Raw genomic sequence first — 15,537 nt, 5'->3', positions numbered from 1 at the left:
GGCGACTCAATGATTCCTGAACTTGCTTTTGTTTGGGACCATTACTCTAAAGAATGTGGAGAGAAGGTAGAGTTTGCCAATCTTTGGGCCCAAGATTAGGATCTCTGTGTGTAGTTCCGGTGACATTTGGGTTGCTTATTGCCCTACATTTCTCAGCAACCTCTATGGCCCAGTTGATGGTTTTAAACAGGCCTTCTGCTCCTATGGCATGCTGTAAAATGTGTCATTAGGGTCATCCATGCAGCACTATCACAAGGGACCTTCCCCCATCATCTCTCAAAGCACCAACCTTCACTCACTATAGAAGATCATTAAAAATACAATGGCCTTGAAAATGCACAGAAATTGATCCAAATGATCTGATACAGGACTGCCAATATCACTGGCTGAACTGGTCACATACAGAGTACTTCAACGTTTCTTCCTGTTGCTGGTTCTCTATAATATATGCCTGCAGTCTTTGGGTACTCTCCTCAATTACCCCAATATCTCACTACATCAATCTGTTGACAAGGTCAGTCACATCGGTAATATCCAATGTTGGAAATGCTGTTTTGCACTAATTCATTCCTCATTGAACAGCACATACTTAAAATTCAATCATACTTGGGGGGTGGGGGAGACGTGGCTAGCTGCCGAGCGATGTGCAGGTGAATCCCTGCTACTCCTGTGAGGCCGCAAAATCTTGCGTGAAAACTCCCATGGACGGTGTGTAGACGGCTGGGAAGGAAGCCTGAAGTCCAGAGGCAGTGAATAGTGGCCTCGGGGAAGGTGTGGAGAGAAGTGCTTCTCCTGGGCGCTTGCAGAAAATCCTGACTGCTCGTCGGGAAGGGGCACTCAAGATGGCCCCTGTGGCATAGTGACAGAGAAGGAGGACGACTGTTGGGAGCCCGCGGCCGGAGGACATACACGGCGCCCCCAGGCGGAGCGGGGGCAGTGACGGGCGTGGAGGTGCCCTTGTCGGAGGAGCAGAACTCGACGTTGCATCGCGGGCAGAGAGGCGATCTGGCTTGCGCAGATATCAACGGTACGACCCGCTGGGGCAGACTGGGCTCTGCCTTGTGGGAGCGGTCCGCACGGATGCTGGCGTGAGAGGATGTCGCAGGGGGAGTGAAACGACTCGTGCGCTCTGCCGCGGGGGAAGTACCTGCCAGGAGCGGACGAATGTGAGCCGGAGACTGGACCTGCAGGACAGATCTGTTACAGCTGAATTGTGAGGAGGACCGCCGGGGTTGAGGTGCCGGAGCCTGGATTGTGGCCCTGCAGACGTGGCTGCCGAAGTGGTGGTAGGTGGGGCGGCGTCATGGTTTGTAGGAGCACGGTGGAGCTCCCGTGGAGGTCGGCCCATCCCGGGACGGCCAAAAGCCACGCAGGGTACTTGCTTTTATTTATTTTTTTTTTTTTTCCCTCTGCCAGTTGGGGGGCAGTGTGGAGGGGTGGCCCCCACTGCAGTGATTGAAGTGAGCCTCTGGGAACTGTGGAGGAGCCGGGGGAGAAGCCACTGAGGTGGAGAGCAGGGGGTGGAGTTCTTGATCCCCCATTGTTGGAGGGCCCTTGGGATCTGCCTGTCTTCTCCAGGGTTGTATGAAAGGAGGGGGACGCGGTTGAGACCCGGAGCAGTGAAAGCGACGTTTTGAAAGCGGCGTGAAGTAGTCCGCTCACCGACTGCACAGAAGAGGGGGTTGACTCCTGGGGGCTGGAGTGGTGCAATAGCCAGTGGGAAACTCTCAGTTCCTGTTCAAAAGCACTGGAAACAGTGGGCAGAGGGGGGGTTGAATAGGAGAGACGTGGGGGCCACGGTTCCTTGGCGGGAAAAATAAGGCTGGTGTGGAGGGTTTGGCACACTGAGACGTCTGTTGCGAGAAGAGAGGGCCCTACTGAGAGACACAGGCGAGATAAAGGAATTTGAGGCACGGGCGTGCCGGTTGAGGACAAATCGTAGAACCCACGCCCGGGGGCGAGATAAGAGTCGTTTTAAAATGGGCAAGAGTCAGCAGCGGATGGACAAGTACACCGAGACAGGAGGGTTCAGATCGACAGGAGAGGCCCCCAGTGGAGGACAGAAATGCGGTGACCCTAGATGCGCTAATGGAGGCCATACAAGTCTCCAGGGACACCCTCCAGGAGAGCATCAAAGAGGTGGGAGTGGATGTCTCTCTAGTGAGGGCGGACCTCCGCAAAGTGTCTGAGAGGTTTACAGAGGTGGAACAAAGGGTCAGTACGGTGGAGGGCGATATCCAGAAGTTGAAGAATCAGGTGGTAGGCCTGGTGGGGGCTACCCGAACACTGGAGGTTAGAGCGGAGGGTGCCGAGTGACGCTCCAGGCATTGTAACATCCGTCTGGTCGGCGTTCCGGAGGGAGAGGAGGAGCCTCGTGCGGAGCTGTTTGTGGAGAATCTGATGCTGAAAGTCCTAGGGATTAAAGGCCTGTCCAATCTCTTCACCGTGGAAAGGGCGCATAGGGTCCTGGGGAGGCCCCCACTGCCGGGTGCGCCACCGAGTACTGGTGGCTAAAATAATGGACTTTCGGGATGTCATTTTGCAGAATGCTCACAGGAGGGGCTACTCTATGATTGGTAGCGCGAAGTTGAAGATTTTCCCGGACTTTACGCTTGAGGTGCAGCGACAGAGGAGATCCTTTAATGCAGTGCGAAGCTGACTAAGGGAACTCAATTTAAAATGCATGATGTTTTTCCTGGCTAAATTAAAAGTGCTGTCGGGGGAGAAATCCTGTTTTTTTACGTGTCCGAGAGAGGTATGGGATTGGCTGGATGCAGGGCAACATCAAGTGGAGCTGCTATCGGGGGGGCCCTAAAATGAGGGCGGGTCAGGAGGCGGAAGAGTGTGGGTAATGCCCAGCGAGACGTCAATGGCAGAGGGCCCAGCAGTAATTGGCTTTCTGGTCTGAGGAGGTATAGGATAAGATGGTGGGAGCACATTGATGGGGCAGGTGGTGAAGCCCTTAATTTAAGCGACACTACTGACTACCAACCCCAAGGGAGGTGAGGAAGGGGGGCTGAGTAGGCCAGTGGGTCTGTATTTACGGAGGGGGAAGGAGTTTGGGGGTGAGGGGTTATGCTGGGTGTAGGGAAGGGGGTGCGGGGGGAGAAGGAAGGGGGGGAGGGTTTGGGATGTTGGCACCAAGTTGGGGTCCGGTGCGGGAGGGGGGAAGTTGGATAAGAATAATAGAAGTGAGGCCTAGCACAGCAGGGGAGAGAGATGTAGGAGGGGGGAGGGAGAAGTGGATACGGAGGATGGGGAGGCTGAACAGGAGAAGGGCCATGGTGGGAGAAAGCTCCAGTGCATCGGATGGGTAAGCTAGGAAGTTTGAAAATTGGGACATGGAATGTCCGAGGACTGGGGCATTATCAGAAGAGGAAGAGGGTGGGGGAGTTTTTGAAAGGGAAAGGAATACAAGTGGCCCTGTTCCAGGAGACACATGCAAATGCAGAGTTGTTGGGGAGGTTGGAGAAGCTATGGGGGGGGGGGGCAGATAACTGGTACGGTGTACTCAACCCAGGCAAGGGGTGTTCTGATTTGGGCGGCAAGGGGGGTGCCATTGAAGGTGGAGCGGGTGCTGAAGGATGGGGAGGGTAGAACGGTCCTTGCGCACTGTCTGTGGGAAAACATGTCAATATGCTTGGTTAACTCGTATGCGCCAAATGTGGATGATGAAGAGTATTTCCCTTTGGTGCTGCGCATGATGGGGGCCTATAGAGGGGAAATGATAGTGTGGGGGGGAGATTTTAATTGCCACTTGGATGAGCGGTTGGATGGGAGGGGAACTAGAGGGGGGCCTAAGAAACACATGGCGGGGTCGTTACGGGAGGGTAATGGGGGGAATTGGATTTGGTGGAAGTGTGGCGGGAGAAACATGGGGAGGAAAGAGGCTTCTCCTACCACTCGACTGCACGGTTCGTACTCGGGTTTAGATTATTTGGTAACGGGAAGGGAGTACTGTCACTGCTTTGGAGAGACGATGTACCTCGGGCGCATCCTATCTGATCACTTCCCTTTGGTGACGACACTGTGTGGGCCCAGTGAGGATCCTCTGCGGCGGCTATGGCGGATGCAGAGGGAGGCGTTACGAGATGGGGCGTTTGTGGCAGAGCTCAGAGGGGGATCAGGTCGTACTTTGAGCTGAATGAGGGTACGGTGTAGACTAGGGGAGTGCTGTGGGAGGCATTCAAGGCGACTATGAGAGGGAAATGTTTGGCCATGACAGTGGGGATGCGAAAATGGCTTCTGGAGACGTTGCAGCGGGCAGAGGCTCGGGTTGCGGACCTGGACAGAGAGGCGGCTGGTGGAGTAGAGGTGGGAGAGGCCCTGGCGCGGGTGCTGGAGCTTCATGGGAGAACCCTTTCGGAGCTTTCACATTTTGATAACAGACGAGATGTTCAACTCCATGGGGAGGGGGATAAGGCGGGTAGACTCCTGGCTTGGTTAATCAGCAGGGAAACCCCGACTCGAGTCATAACCCAGCTCCGATCTAGTACGGGGGAGCTAGTTGGGACTAGGAAAGAGATTAATGAAGCCTTTGTAACATTTTATAAGGGGCTATACGCGGCTGAGGGGGGTATGTGGATGTAGAGTTGGAAGATCTCATGGAGGCGCTGCGGCTGCCGAGACTGGGGGAAGACCGCCGGGAGGAACTAGAGGCCCTGATAGGAGAGGAGGACATCCGCTGGGCAATCCGCACTATGAGGAGGGGCACGGTGCTGGGTAGCGACGGACTCCCGGTGGAGTTTTATGCAGAGTTTGCTGACCTCCTGGTTCCGCAACTTCAGAAGGTTTACGAGGAGTCATTCCGGGGGGGTGCCTCCCAGGATCACTGAGGGAGGCAGTTATAACAGTAATCCTAAAAGAGGGGAAAGATCCGAGCGAGGGACTGTGCGGCGTATCGGCCCATCTCGCTATTGAAAGTAGATTGGCAAAATCCTGGGGAAGATTCTGGCCGCTAGGCTGGCGACGGTTGCGCTGAGTTTGATCGGACCAATGTGGGTTTATAGGGGGCAGGAGCATGTCGAGTAACATCTCCAGGTTGCATCATGTGATGGATCAGGTAAAGCTACAAAGGTGGGACATGGCGATGGCGTCGTTTGACGCTATGAAGGCGTTTGATTCTCTGGAATGGAAGTGGTTGTTTCGGGTGTTGCGGGAATTTGGCTTTGGGGAGAATATTTGTAGGTGGTTGGCTTTGCTGTACACTTAACCGCTAGCGATGGTGAGAACTAACAATTGGGTGTCGTGGTCGTGGGAGTTGGGAAGAGGGACAAGGCAGGGGCGTGCGGCCTCCAATTTTGTTTGCATTAGCCTTGGAACCTCTGGCGGCGTTCTTGGAGGCTGGAATTGAGGCGGGAGGGCAGAAACGCATAGTGTCCCTCTATGCGGATGACTTGTTATATGTAGGGGACCCTAAAACATATCATCCAGACCTTTTGGAAGTACTACGGAACTTTAGGTATATGTCAGGGTTCCGTATAAATGCGGAGAAGTCTGTTTTGTTTCCGTTGGGGGCGGGGGGGGGGCTCTGGGAATGTCCGTTGGAGGAACAGCCAGACTTGGGGATACGGTGGGAGAAGGAGTCATTTCGGAACTTGGGGGTGCAGGTGTTTCATGAGCTGGTGGACACGTTTGTGCATAATACGGGGAGAGAATTGTCTAAAATAGGTGACGCCATCCAGTTCTGGAAGGTTTTGCCCCTGTCATTGATGGGGATGGTGGCATTATGTAAAATGGTGATCCTCCCACGTTTGCTCTATTTTTTCACGAATATACCGTATGTGGCAAAGAAAGTGTTCTATAAAATGCTGGTTGTCAAGATTAGGGAACTGCTGTGGGGTACAGGAAGGAGAAGGGTGTCCTTACAAACGCTGCGACAAACTAGATAGGGGGAGGGTTGGGTCTCCCGAATTATGAAAAATACTGTGTGGCGGCACAGCTACGGTCAGTAATGGTGTGGGATCAACCAGGGGCAGAGTTTCTTAAGCTTTTTGTAGGGCCCCTGCAGCCAGACCGTAGGGCGGAGGAGCTCCTGTGGAATCCGTTGGGAGCTACCGGGATATCAGTGGTTTTCGAGGTGGTAAGGGAGACCTGGAGGAAGTATGTGGGAGGCAAGGGCGTGAGGGGCTGTTACGAAGGCAATCTCCCATGGGGGGCCGACCAGCAGCTTCGCCAGGCGATTGGGAGGGTGGGGATATGGAGGTTAAGGGAGAAGGGATGTGAGAAGGTGGTGGACCTTTTTGAGGGTGGGAAGCTTCTTACCTGCAAGGAGTGGTGTGACAATTATGATCTGCCACAGGGAATTTTTCTGGCATATGGGGCGGTGGTTCGCAGGATGGCAGAGTTATGGAACGGAATTCCTGAAGAGCCGGAGCCATGTCCAGTTCTTCGAGTGCTACTTGACCAGATGGGTGGTAGGGCACGTATTTCGCGGATATATAAGGCTCTGGGGGAGGGGTCGGTAGGGGGAGAGCTGAAGGCTAAGGGGAAGTGGGAAGCGGATATGCGGCGGCCTATATCAGATGAAGAATGGGGGCAGGTTTGGGACCTGGTCCGGAAGTCTTCGAGGAATGCCCGCTTCCAGCTGGTCCAATTTAATATTTTGCATAGGGTGTATGTCACCCCTCTGGCACTCAGGGTGATGATGGGGGATCGGTTGGGTGAATGTCCTAGATGCGGATCAGAGCGGGCAGGGTTCTGGCACATGGTGTGGGAATGTGAGGTTATAGTAGAATACTGGGACGAGGTCCTCAGGGGAGTGAATGAGGTATTAGGGACCGCCCTGGAGCGATGTCCGGAGACCTGTTTGTGGGGGAAGCTTCGGGGGGGAAAGCAAGATAAGGTACGGAACAGAATGGGCCGTTTTTTGCTCATATTGGCTAAGCGCCGAATGGCAATAGCGTGGAAATCGCCCCAGGGCCCGATGATCAATTTATGGCGGAAGGATGTACGGAGGTGGGGGCTATCGGAATTAACAGTGCTGCAGAATTGGGAGACGGGTGAAGACCGGGAGTTGGTGACGATCCTTTGGTCCCAATTGTTAAATGATCTGGCGAAAGACAATGGTTTACGCCCACTGTGAAGAGGCAGGGGCAGGAGGGGGAATATGAGAGGGATATGGGGGAAGAGAGAGCCCGGAGGGGTGAGCGGAAGGTGGGTTGGCCTGATTCTTAACTAACAATTAACACTGAAGCCTGCTGTGCTGTGGCGAGTGCAGCAAGAGGAAGTAGGTGAGATACTGGGAAGCGTTGATGGGGGAGGTGGGGTTGAGAATCGGGTGGAGGGGCTGTTTAATGAGGTTCATGTATGTGGAGGGCTTGATATTGGGGGGGGTTAGGGAGGGTGGGGGGGAAGTTGTGGAACTGTTATGATGAAATGTCAATAAAGAGTTAAAAAAAAATGCAATCATTATCTAAATGACCATGTGCCCCTTTGCACCCCTGCTAGAGAACCACTCAATGGGTTCATGCTGAAACTGGTCCTGAGGACAAAACCCCGTGCAAGCTCTCGTTCAAACAAATAAAAAAGCCAACATTGCCTTATGTATACAAACACTGCCATGTAAAATAAAACCCTTTCTGCGACAAAAACTGTGTCCCTTTCAGATGGATTTTATATGCAGAAGAGTGGTCATTGATATGGCTTTCCAGCACTATCACTTTCTGGAAGCTAATAAATGCTCCTTATTGTATTATTTGTCCTTAATTAAAAAGGCTGCATAAAATCTGTGACCTTGTTTTACAGTATATTAACATGTGCTTAAATTCACTGCAGGTACATAATGACAAGCGAGTTCACATTGGGACCCACAAAGACATTTTTTGTGGAGCATGACTTCTTCCATCTGGATAAATCCAATGTGATCCTGTTCGAACAGAGGATGCTGCCAGCTGTGACCTTCGATGGGAAAGCCATTTTGGAGCAGAAGGACAAAGTTGCTATGGCCCCAGGTACACAGAAAGCCGGTTAGGAGGAGGGGCATGAAATGATCTACCCACTAGCTGGTCATATACCTGTTCTTCAAAACCATATGGATCAGTGTATTTTAGTTGTCTATTGAAAAGCAGCATCAGTCAATCCTTTACTGGCATTTGGAATAGGCAAGACAACATTTCAGTAGCCCATTTTGTAATTGTGAGAGTCTCGGAACAACATTGAGCTCCTTTCCTCTCCAGCTCCTTATACAATTCACCCCAACCCCATTTTTATAGTTGCTGCTTAAAGCCCCACAACCTCCCCCTTTCCACCTCAAACAGTAGCTGCTGTTTTGTTTCCCCAACCAGTAAGAGAGGGCTTGAAGGATGCTAGCCAGTCACCCACCCACCATCACTGTTGTGTGTACATGTGCTTAGATAAATATGTGCATGCTTGTTTGTGTCCATGCCCTTGTATGGATGCCGATACATATGTTTTTGCTTGCGTTAATGGGTTGTGCGAATGTATACGTGCAGAAAAGTGTGCAACGATATCAGAATGTTTACCCATGTCTTTGTATTAAGTGTACATGGGTGTGTGGAAGTAGCAGGCCCAAACATATGAAAAAAGGGTGTGGTGGGAATACTCTGCATATTGCAAGAGAACCTGGACAAAACGATGACCGTGCCTAATCTATAATGGGGGATCCTGGCAAGCTTTGGGAAAAGCTGGGCATTTGATGACGCATGATCACATTTCATGGGTGTTACCTGGGGTTATGATGGCAGTACTTGATCATAAGAGGATGTACATGGGAATAGGAGGTGTAGCCAAAGAGTATGGCTCACCTAAATAGGACGGCAGTACAGAGCCATACGAAGCCACTCCTGGCTGTATGAATCTGTCTTTTACTTTTCCCTCCTCCCTGTTGTCTCACTATGGGCTTTTAATGGTGCAGCCTTACACTAGTGTACCCTTCCCTTATTTCCATCATAACCTGCCTAGCGCCTACCTTCATCCTTTGCTTCTGAACAAATGACTGCCCATATGGCAACACTATATTAGGTGAGCAACTGGGCCTGTGGTGGCAATACTTGCCATGTTGTTTTGACTGGGAAATCTGATATGAGTAGCACATAGACTGATGGTGCCTGCATCTTCTGGCCATTCTGGCCTATAATGGAAGTATTTATGCATTCTGATGCAATTACCAGATTAATTGTGTGAGCAATTTAAGGTAAGATTCCATAGTCTGCCATGTTCATGTAGTACCTGGTATGTGGGCTTTTGGTGACAATGTATGGCATTGGACCATTCCTGTCCTTATGCACCTGTGACGCTAACCCCCATCTCTCACATAAACACCATCCTTCCAGGTGTCTGACAACCTCTCCTACCAACTGCTGATCCAATTGTATCCTTTTATGCTGCTCTTTCCTTCTTTTCCTGCATGCGCCATTCCTTCTCCTGTTCTCCCTGCATTTTCCTCTGCCCCACAACACAGACACTTGTCTTTGCACAAAGGTCCAAGCCATTGGCGGGGCCAATGCTTCTTTTAACAGTAGCTGCCCTTTTAATTTCTGCTATTTCATAAATTGGCTCAAGACTTTGCACTAGTGAAAATGGAAGGCGCTTCTCAGTCCTTTCGGATTTACTCAGAGAGCGCAATAAACAAGTCCTCTATTCCTAACATTACTGCCCTCTCACAACCAGACATTGGTGAAAAGTGCTGTGCAAAATCAAGCCATATCAATATACAGTCTGCTTTTCCTTTTAATTATGTTTCTTCCCCTTTTGTTTACCAGAGTCTGACTGTTTTATATCATGACTTGACTGCACTATACATCCTGCACAAGCCATTGACGATTGGCGTAGAGCTATTCGGCCAGAGCAAATGAACCAGTTGCAACACCCTGTACAAAACCTCCCCATGGTTGGCACTTAAAGGGGTAGCTCTGTTGCTGAAAAGTGTACATTTCCTTGCCCAACCGTGGAATCACATTTCATAGTATTTAAGAGACTGCAATGGAAAATTGTACCTGTCACTGCTCCCTTTGTTAGTGCTCTTTGATGAAAATTGTCTTCTTTACTGGAACATTCTAGATGGTAATGGCGGTCTGTACCGTGCACTAGAAGACAACCAAATCTTGGAAGACATGGAAAGTCGCGGTGTACAGTATATTCATGTATATTGTGTGGACAATATCCTCGTCAAAATGGCCGACCCAGTTTTCATCGGATTTTGTGTCTCCAAAGGGGCTGAATGTGGTGCCAAGGTAGGAAGCAGCTTTTCCTAATGCTGTTTTTGGATATTGGTAGGCAGTGTAACATTTGTTTACCCTTCTACTTTACCGGTGGGAGAGAACCAAGGCAATGACCCTGGTTGAATCTGCTTCTTGATGAATGACGGCTTGTTGTTGCTTATATTTTGATGCTTAAGAAAGTGGGTGAAAAAGCCCTGATGGCACCTTGCGTCTCCTGTGTTTTACCAATACAGGTTGTAGAAAAATTCGACCCAGCAGAGCCTGTGGGAGTAGCGTGCCAAGTTGATGGGGTTTACCAAGTGATAGAATACAGTGAAATCAGCCCGGAAAATGCACAGATGCGCAATCCTGACGGGAGATTAACGTACAATGCTGCCAGCATCTGCATGCACTTCTTTACTGTGGAATTCCTGAAGACAGTGGTGAGGTAAATGAACATCATATAGACTCTAGAATGCTTGTCTTAGAATCTGAATAGTAAGCACTGTGCCAAGTGCTTAATAATATATAGAGCTTCATAAACCAACTTTTGAAGAAAATCAAATTTGAAATTCCATTCCAAAACAACTTAATGCTAGAAAGAAGTCTTTATTCATCATTTGCCTAGTCTGTTTCCTTGTTGCCTTTGTCATCGTGTTCAGACAGTCTGGAAAAAGTACTAACTTTACATAACCTAAGGGTGGCCCTAGCTAGCACAACTAATCTAGGGTGTTCATCGTCCGTGTAAATGTCCAAATGAATGTCCGTCCTCAGTCACAAATCTACCCTGTCCTGACCTAACACTAATACTAACAACTAAAGACCCAGAGAATGACTCCCTTCTCTTGGCCGGAAAGATGTCTTTCCAATGAATGTTCAGATTCAGCAGCGAATCCTTAAATGTTTGCTGGTTTCTTTACCAGTTCATTCAGTTCTGATATAGGACTTTTCTACTTTGTTTAGTGTTCCTTTTGGTCTCCTTAAAGTCTCTTCCTCAGGGGTACTGACCCCTGGCTTCCTCAATACTCTGTTCTTGTCAATGAATATTCTTTCTTCTGAATAGTGTTGGTTTCTCTACAATGAGACTTAATTCTTGTCTGAGTTTCTTCTTTCTCCCTGAGGCCTGTATCTTGTACCCGGGGTTTATCTTCACTCTTTATATGGTAGTTGATACTACTGGGACGAGCAGGAGTTCCCCAGTAAACTTTACTCTTCTTGTGGGTTTCGGTGTTACTGGGATGGTTGGATTAGTCCCGTAGTACAGCTCACTCTTCTTACTGTTTTCAGTACCACTGGGATGAGTACCGTAGTAACTCACCTTTCTTAATGGACCGCCAGTTAGGGGATCACCACTCACTCCAGCCACCCCTCTCCCCGGATCTCCCTCTCCACCCATTACCTTTGTGGCTTCAGAGTTTGTGTCTCTTTGCTTCTGAGCTGCTTTATTCAGTCTTTGCAGGATGGCTTCGGTACTTCTGTGCTTCTCTTCCGGTACGTCTTGCCGTACCTCCTGGATTGTTCTACCAGTTCAGAGAGGGCTTCCCTTTCCCTCCATTAGGGTAATCGTTCGGCCAGTATGTTTCTCTTAGCGATTTCCTTTCTTCGGTACCTCTCGGGATACTAGGCACCGGCACAGAGATTCTCCTCTCCTTCCGTGATCCGGTCGCCTTCTTCCACTGCGGAGTGCCTCCTGGGATACTCGTTTGGCGCAAAGCCTCTACTTAGGCTTTCTTGACACAGGTGATTCTCGTGCACCTGTTCCTCCTTCTGACCCTTTTGAAACTCCCAGGTCTCTTTCCCTCTTGACTCTGCTCCTCCCATTTTCATGTTGCCAGTTCAAGGCTTTCCCAAGCATATACAGTAGTCCTTCCTTGGCAGTTGGAATAGGTTTGGGCCAACTCTATTGGGCTTCCTTGTCTCAGCATCAGGCAGGTTCTCGATCTCTCCTATGGTCTGTTGTTTACTCGTTTCAGTACCTAATTGAATGTGTCTTCAGTAAATTTGCCACAGTAGCACATATAGGAGGATTCTGGCTTTATCAATATCTTCATATTGGTCTCTTTACTTGTATGAAAAGGGAGTTTCTTCTCGAACATGACTCCCTATCCCCAAGAGGCGAGTCTCTTTCTGTGAGATCCCGCTTTCAGCCACCCCTAGGAATTTTGCATATTGCATAGCAGGCTCACCTCACTAGTCTAACAAGAAAAGGCTCCCCTCGGAGTAGTGACCAAATCCTGCGATTCATCACAATCCCCAAAATAGGAATTCTGGCTTAACAAGCAATCACATCATAACATTCTGGTTGGTCGGCTGCTGCACCTGTGGTGTGACCCATTCTCTGCAATACTGTCTGCTGGTTAAGGTTCTGTAACATAGAAAGACCCTCCTCTAAATGTCAAGCAAGGGAATCGACCACTGATGTTTTGGTCAAAATTTGAAAGTTGAGTCTGATGAATGGGAAGTTGCTGACCGATGTCTTGTGGTATCAGTCGGAAGCACACAGCAGGTCTCAGGGATAGATGATTTTACTTTCAAAACCTCTGCTGAGAAAGGGAGCCCCTTAACATGCAAATACAGTTTCCATAAACATGTGGCATAGGTTATCGGTGTGTTGATTTACAAACTGCATCGATAGAGGACTGCTTAGGTGTTGGTTTGGGGTATTTTCTAGAAACCCTTCTACATATGTGACGCGTTTCTCAATGAATCACACTACAACAACCTATCATTTTCAGATTGTATTCTTAAAATGGGCATAGAAAATAATTGGATCCTGGCTCTAGAGTGGTCCCTGTACTTGTCCCCTCACCCGTGAACGGGGGCTCTCACCTCCCTAGCCCAGGCTTTCTATTAAACCACTGTTAGTTCCCAGATCAGTCAACTGCAGCCATAGTACCCCTATGGTTGAAGTCTCTCTCTTACCCTTGGAAGGCCTAATGGCTGACTCCTCAGGGACTTGCAACGTGACCTAGTTGGGGTAGTCTGGTTGTCCCAACACCTCCCAATTGCAGCCTATTGACCTTCTCACTCTAGCTCCCCCTTTCTACTCTCTGCTCCTCTCACCAAGCCCCTTTCTACTCTTCCCTCCAAACTCCTTTCAGTTAGTCAGTCTCTCACATACAAGCAAATTGGTACATCCCTCTAGTCCCAAGACCTTCTTGTCACTCTCTCAAGCACTCCCAACAGTCCTCTTTAACTAGTCCTCCAACTGCTGCATCCTCCTCACTGGTCCCTTGGTCCACCTCCTTCTCTTCCAACCTCACCACATACACCTTTCATTGTCAAATGAATCTGCTGGATTTGTGTAGCCCTCCCCTTCATGCATAGGAGCTCCCCTCGTCCCGCATTGGTTCCCTCGATCAGCAGCTTCCCTGAGCCAATCACTATCTGAGCAATACGCTTGAGGGTATGCCTCCTCCTGGAATCTTTCAAATAGCCCTCAAACCCCACCACCTTTTCAGTCTCCATTTCCTCCAGTCAGGCATCTGGTTAGAGGGGTAGTTTTCTCTCTGATTTTCTCCTGTCCATGGCGAGCTTCTGTTCAAACCGGTTCTCCAGCATTGCATCTTTCATAATTTCACGTGCTTTTAGAATATTCCCCGTTGTCAGACTGTGAATCCTCAGTAATATTAAGCAGTTTAATAGAAAACCAGAAACTGTATTCACTTCAGTTTTTTTTCCCGGGTTATTTAGCCTCTATTCAATAAGCAGTGCCTCCCATGGCTCCACCCTTGGAGGCCATCTGCATGTGTAGAGTTGGGAGTCCTCTCTAAAGTTCTCTCTAATCAACTTTTTCTAGAAGAATTTTCATCACTCAGCTTTATGTTTACCACCATTTTAAAGCTACAGATAATCACTATTCTTGTGTTTAGAAGATCCTGCACTCCTGTGATGCTCCACTACAGGAGACAGGGGTTTTAGCAGCGTTCCTCTAGGGGTGAGCCCAGTGAAGTGCCCCTTCCCCACCATGACTGATTCAAAGGCCAAAAAGAGCCTTTCAAGACTTGTTCCACCTGAAAACTTACAAATATCTATGTGAAGGACAAACACCCAGATTATGTGGATTCCTGCTCCATTTGCCAGTCTTTCTCCAACACGAATCACAAAGATGAGCACAGTAGACTTGTGGCTTGTCTCGACAAAGTACTGTGGCCTCCAACTCTGCTTCTGTGAGGAGCTGTTCTCACTGCGTCCCAGCAGTCCCCCTCAAGCATATCCCCACTTCCAATAGGTCGTGATCCCATGAGAGTTCCTGTGTGAAGGTGGTGAAGAAATTAGATTTCACCTGTGCTTTACAAGTCTACTATGCCTGACCAAACCATCATCGTCGCACAAACCATCCACTCCATCGTCAACGAAGAGGTTGTCAACAAAGCTAAAACTGTTGACGATTTAGACCACTTCCACGTTGACGAGCCTCCGACGATCGCCATGTCTGAACCTTTGGATCCATCCAATCAACAACCTCGTTGACAACCATTCCCTATACTTACGGCCTCATTGACACACCTTTCATCAGTGCTTTCACGACAGGTTTTTGCACCGCTCAGACTGACAAAAAGGCCTAAACAGCCCGTGTTCATGCTGCAGCCTCATGCCCCACCCATGTTGTCTGTGCCTTCCAACACACTATTTACACCATCTTTGGAGGCACAGGAGGAGTGTTTTTTGAGGAGGAGTTGTCTGGCCTCCCTCCAGCACACCACCTCCAATGGCCATGCCAGGCCCCTCACAACCACAACCTGAGGCGCATTACTATGGGCATTTTACCCACCCTTGTGTCTGAACTCCAGACTACAATCCTCTGTTCCTCCTCCACTGACCCCAATGCCTTGTATACCGTCCCAGCCTTGGCTTCCACACCACCATCCACGCCCTCCTCCACCTGAGGAACAACCTCCTCAAGGCATGTCTTAGGACACTGATGCACATGAGTATATGCATCCAGATACTGCCTCTATTCACTCCTCATGTACTGACGAGTTTGATGATCTTGTACCAGCAGATGGAGACCTGGAAGAGCTCCCAATAAGGAATTCCCATCTTGATGAAATTGCTGCTTTCCACTCAATCCTGATTAAGGCCACCAAAATGTGTAACCTCCTCCTCACTGAACAAAGACTGGAAGGGGACTCTAACAACGGAGGCAGCTGTCCAGAAAAACAGTGGTGTTGACTCCAATCCAATCTGGGGGGATGGGCTTGCTGCCATGAGAAACCCTTTATGGCTTTGCTGCAAAGGTACTGTGTTTGATGAAAATGATAGGGCTGCAAACAATGCCCCAAATGCCTGCGCACCCAATCTTGCCCCACTTTGTTTTCTGTTGCAGCCAGAAAGAGGTTGGCTAACCCCCTCATCGCCATGCACTGTTCTTCTG

The 15,537-nt window shown here is 49.5% G+C and overlaps 1 protein-coding gene across 1 annotated transcript in view; it reads left to right on the top strand.

Moving 5' to 3' along the window:
- The window catches only part of UAP1L1 (UDP-N-acetylglucosamine pyrophosphorylase 1 like 1), a 525,997-nt gene that overhangs the window by 108,553 nt on the left and 401,907 nt on the right, over window positions 1-15,537 (top strand). The window contains exons 3-5 of the mRNA XM_069609735.1: window positions 7,777-7,952; window positions 10,021-10,193; window positions 10,415-10,608. Of these exons, the coding sequence (XP_069465836.1) occupies window positions 7,777-7,952; window positions 10,021-10,193; window positions 10,415-10,608 (543 nt within the window). The remainder of the gene's footprint in view (window positions 1-7,776; window positions 7,953-10,020; window positions 10,194-10,414; window positions 10,609-15,537) is intronic.

The sequence above is a fragment of the Ambystoma mexicanum genome, chromosome 8, assembly GCF_040938575.1.
Source record: "Ambystoma mexicanum isolate Mex_15411 chromosome 8, UKY_AmexF1_1, whole genome shotgun sequence".
Lineage (NCBI taxonomy): Eukaryota > Metazoa > Chordata > Amphibia > Caudata > Ambystomatidae > Ambystoma > Ambystoma mexicanum.
The sequence above is the reverse complement of the archived record's forward strand: the minus strand, read 5'-3'. Positions and strand labels throughout refer to the sequence as shown.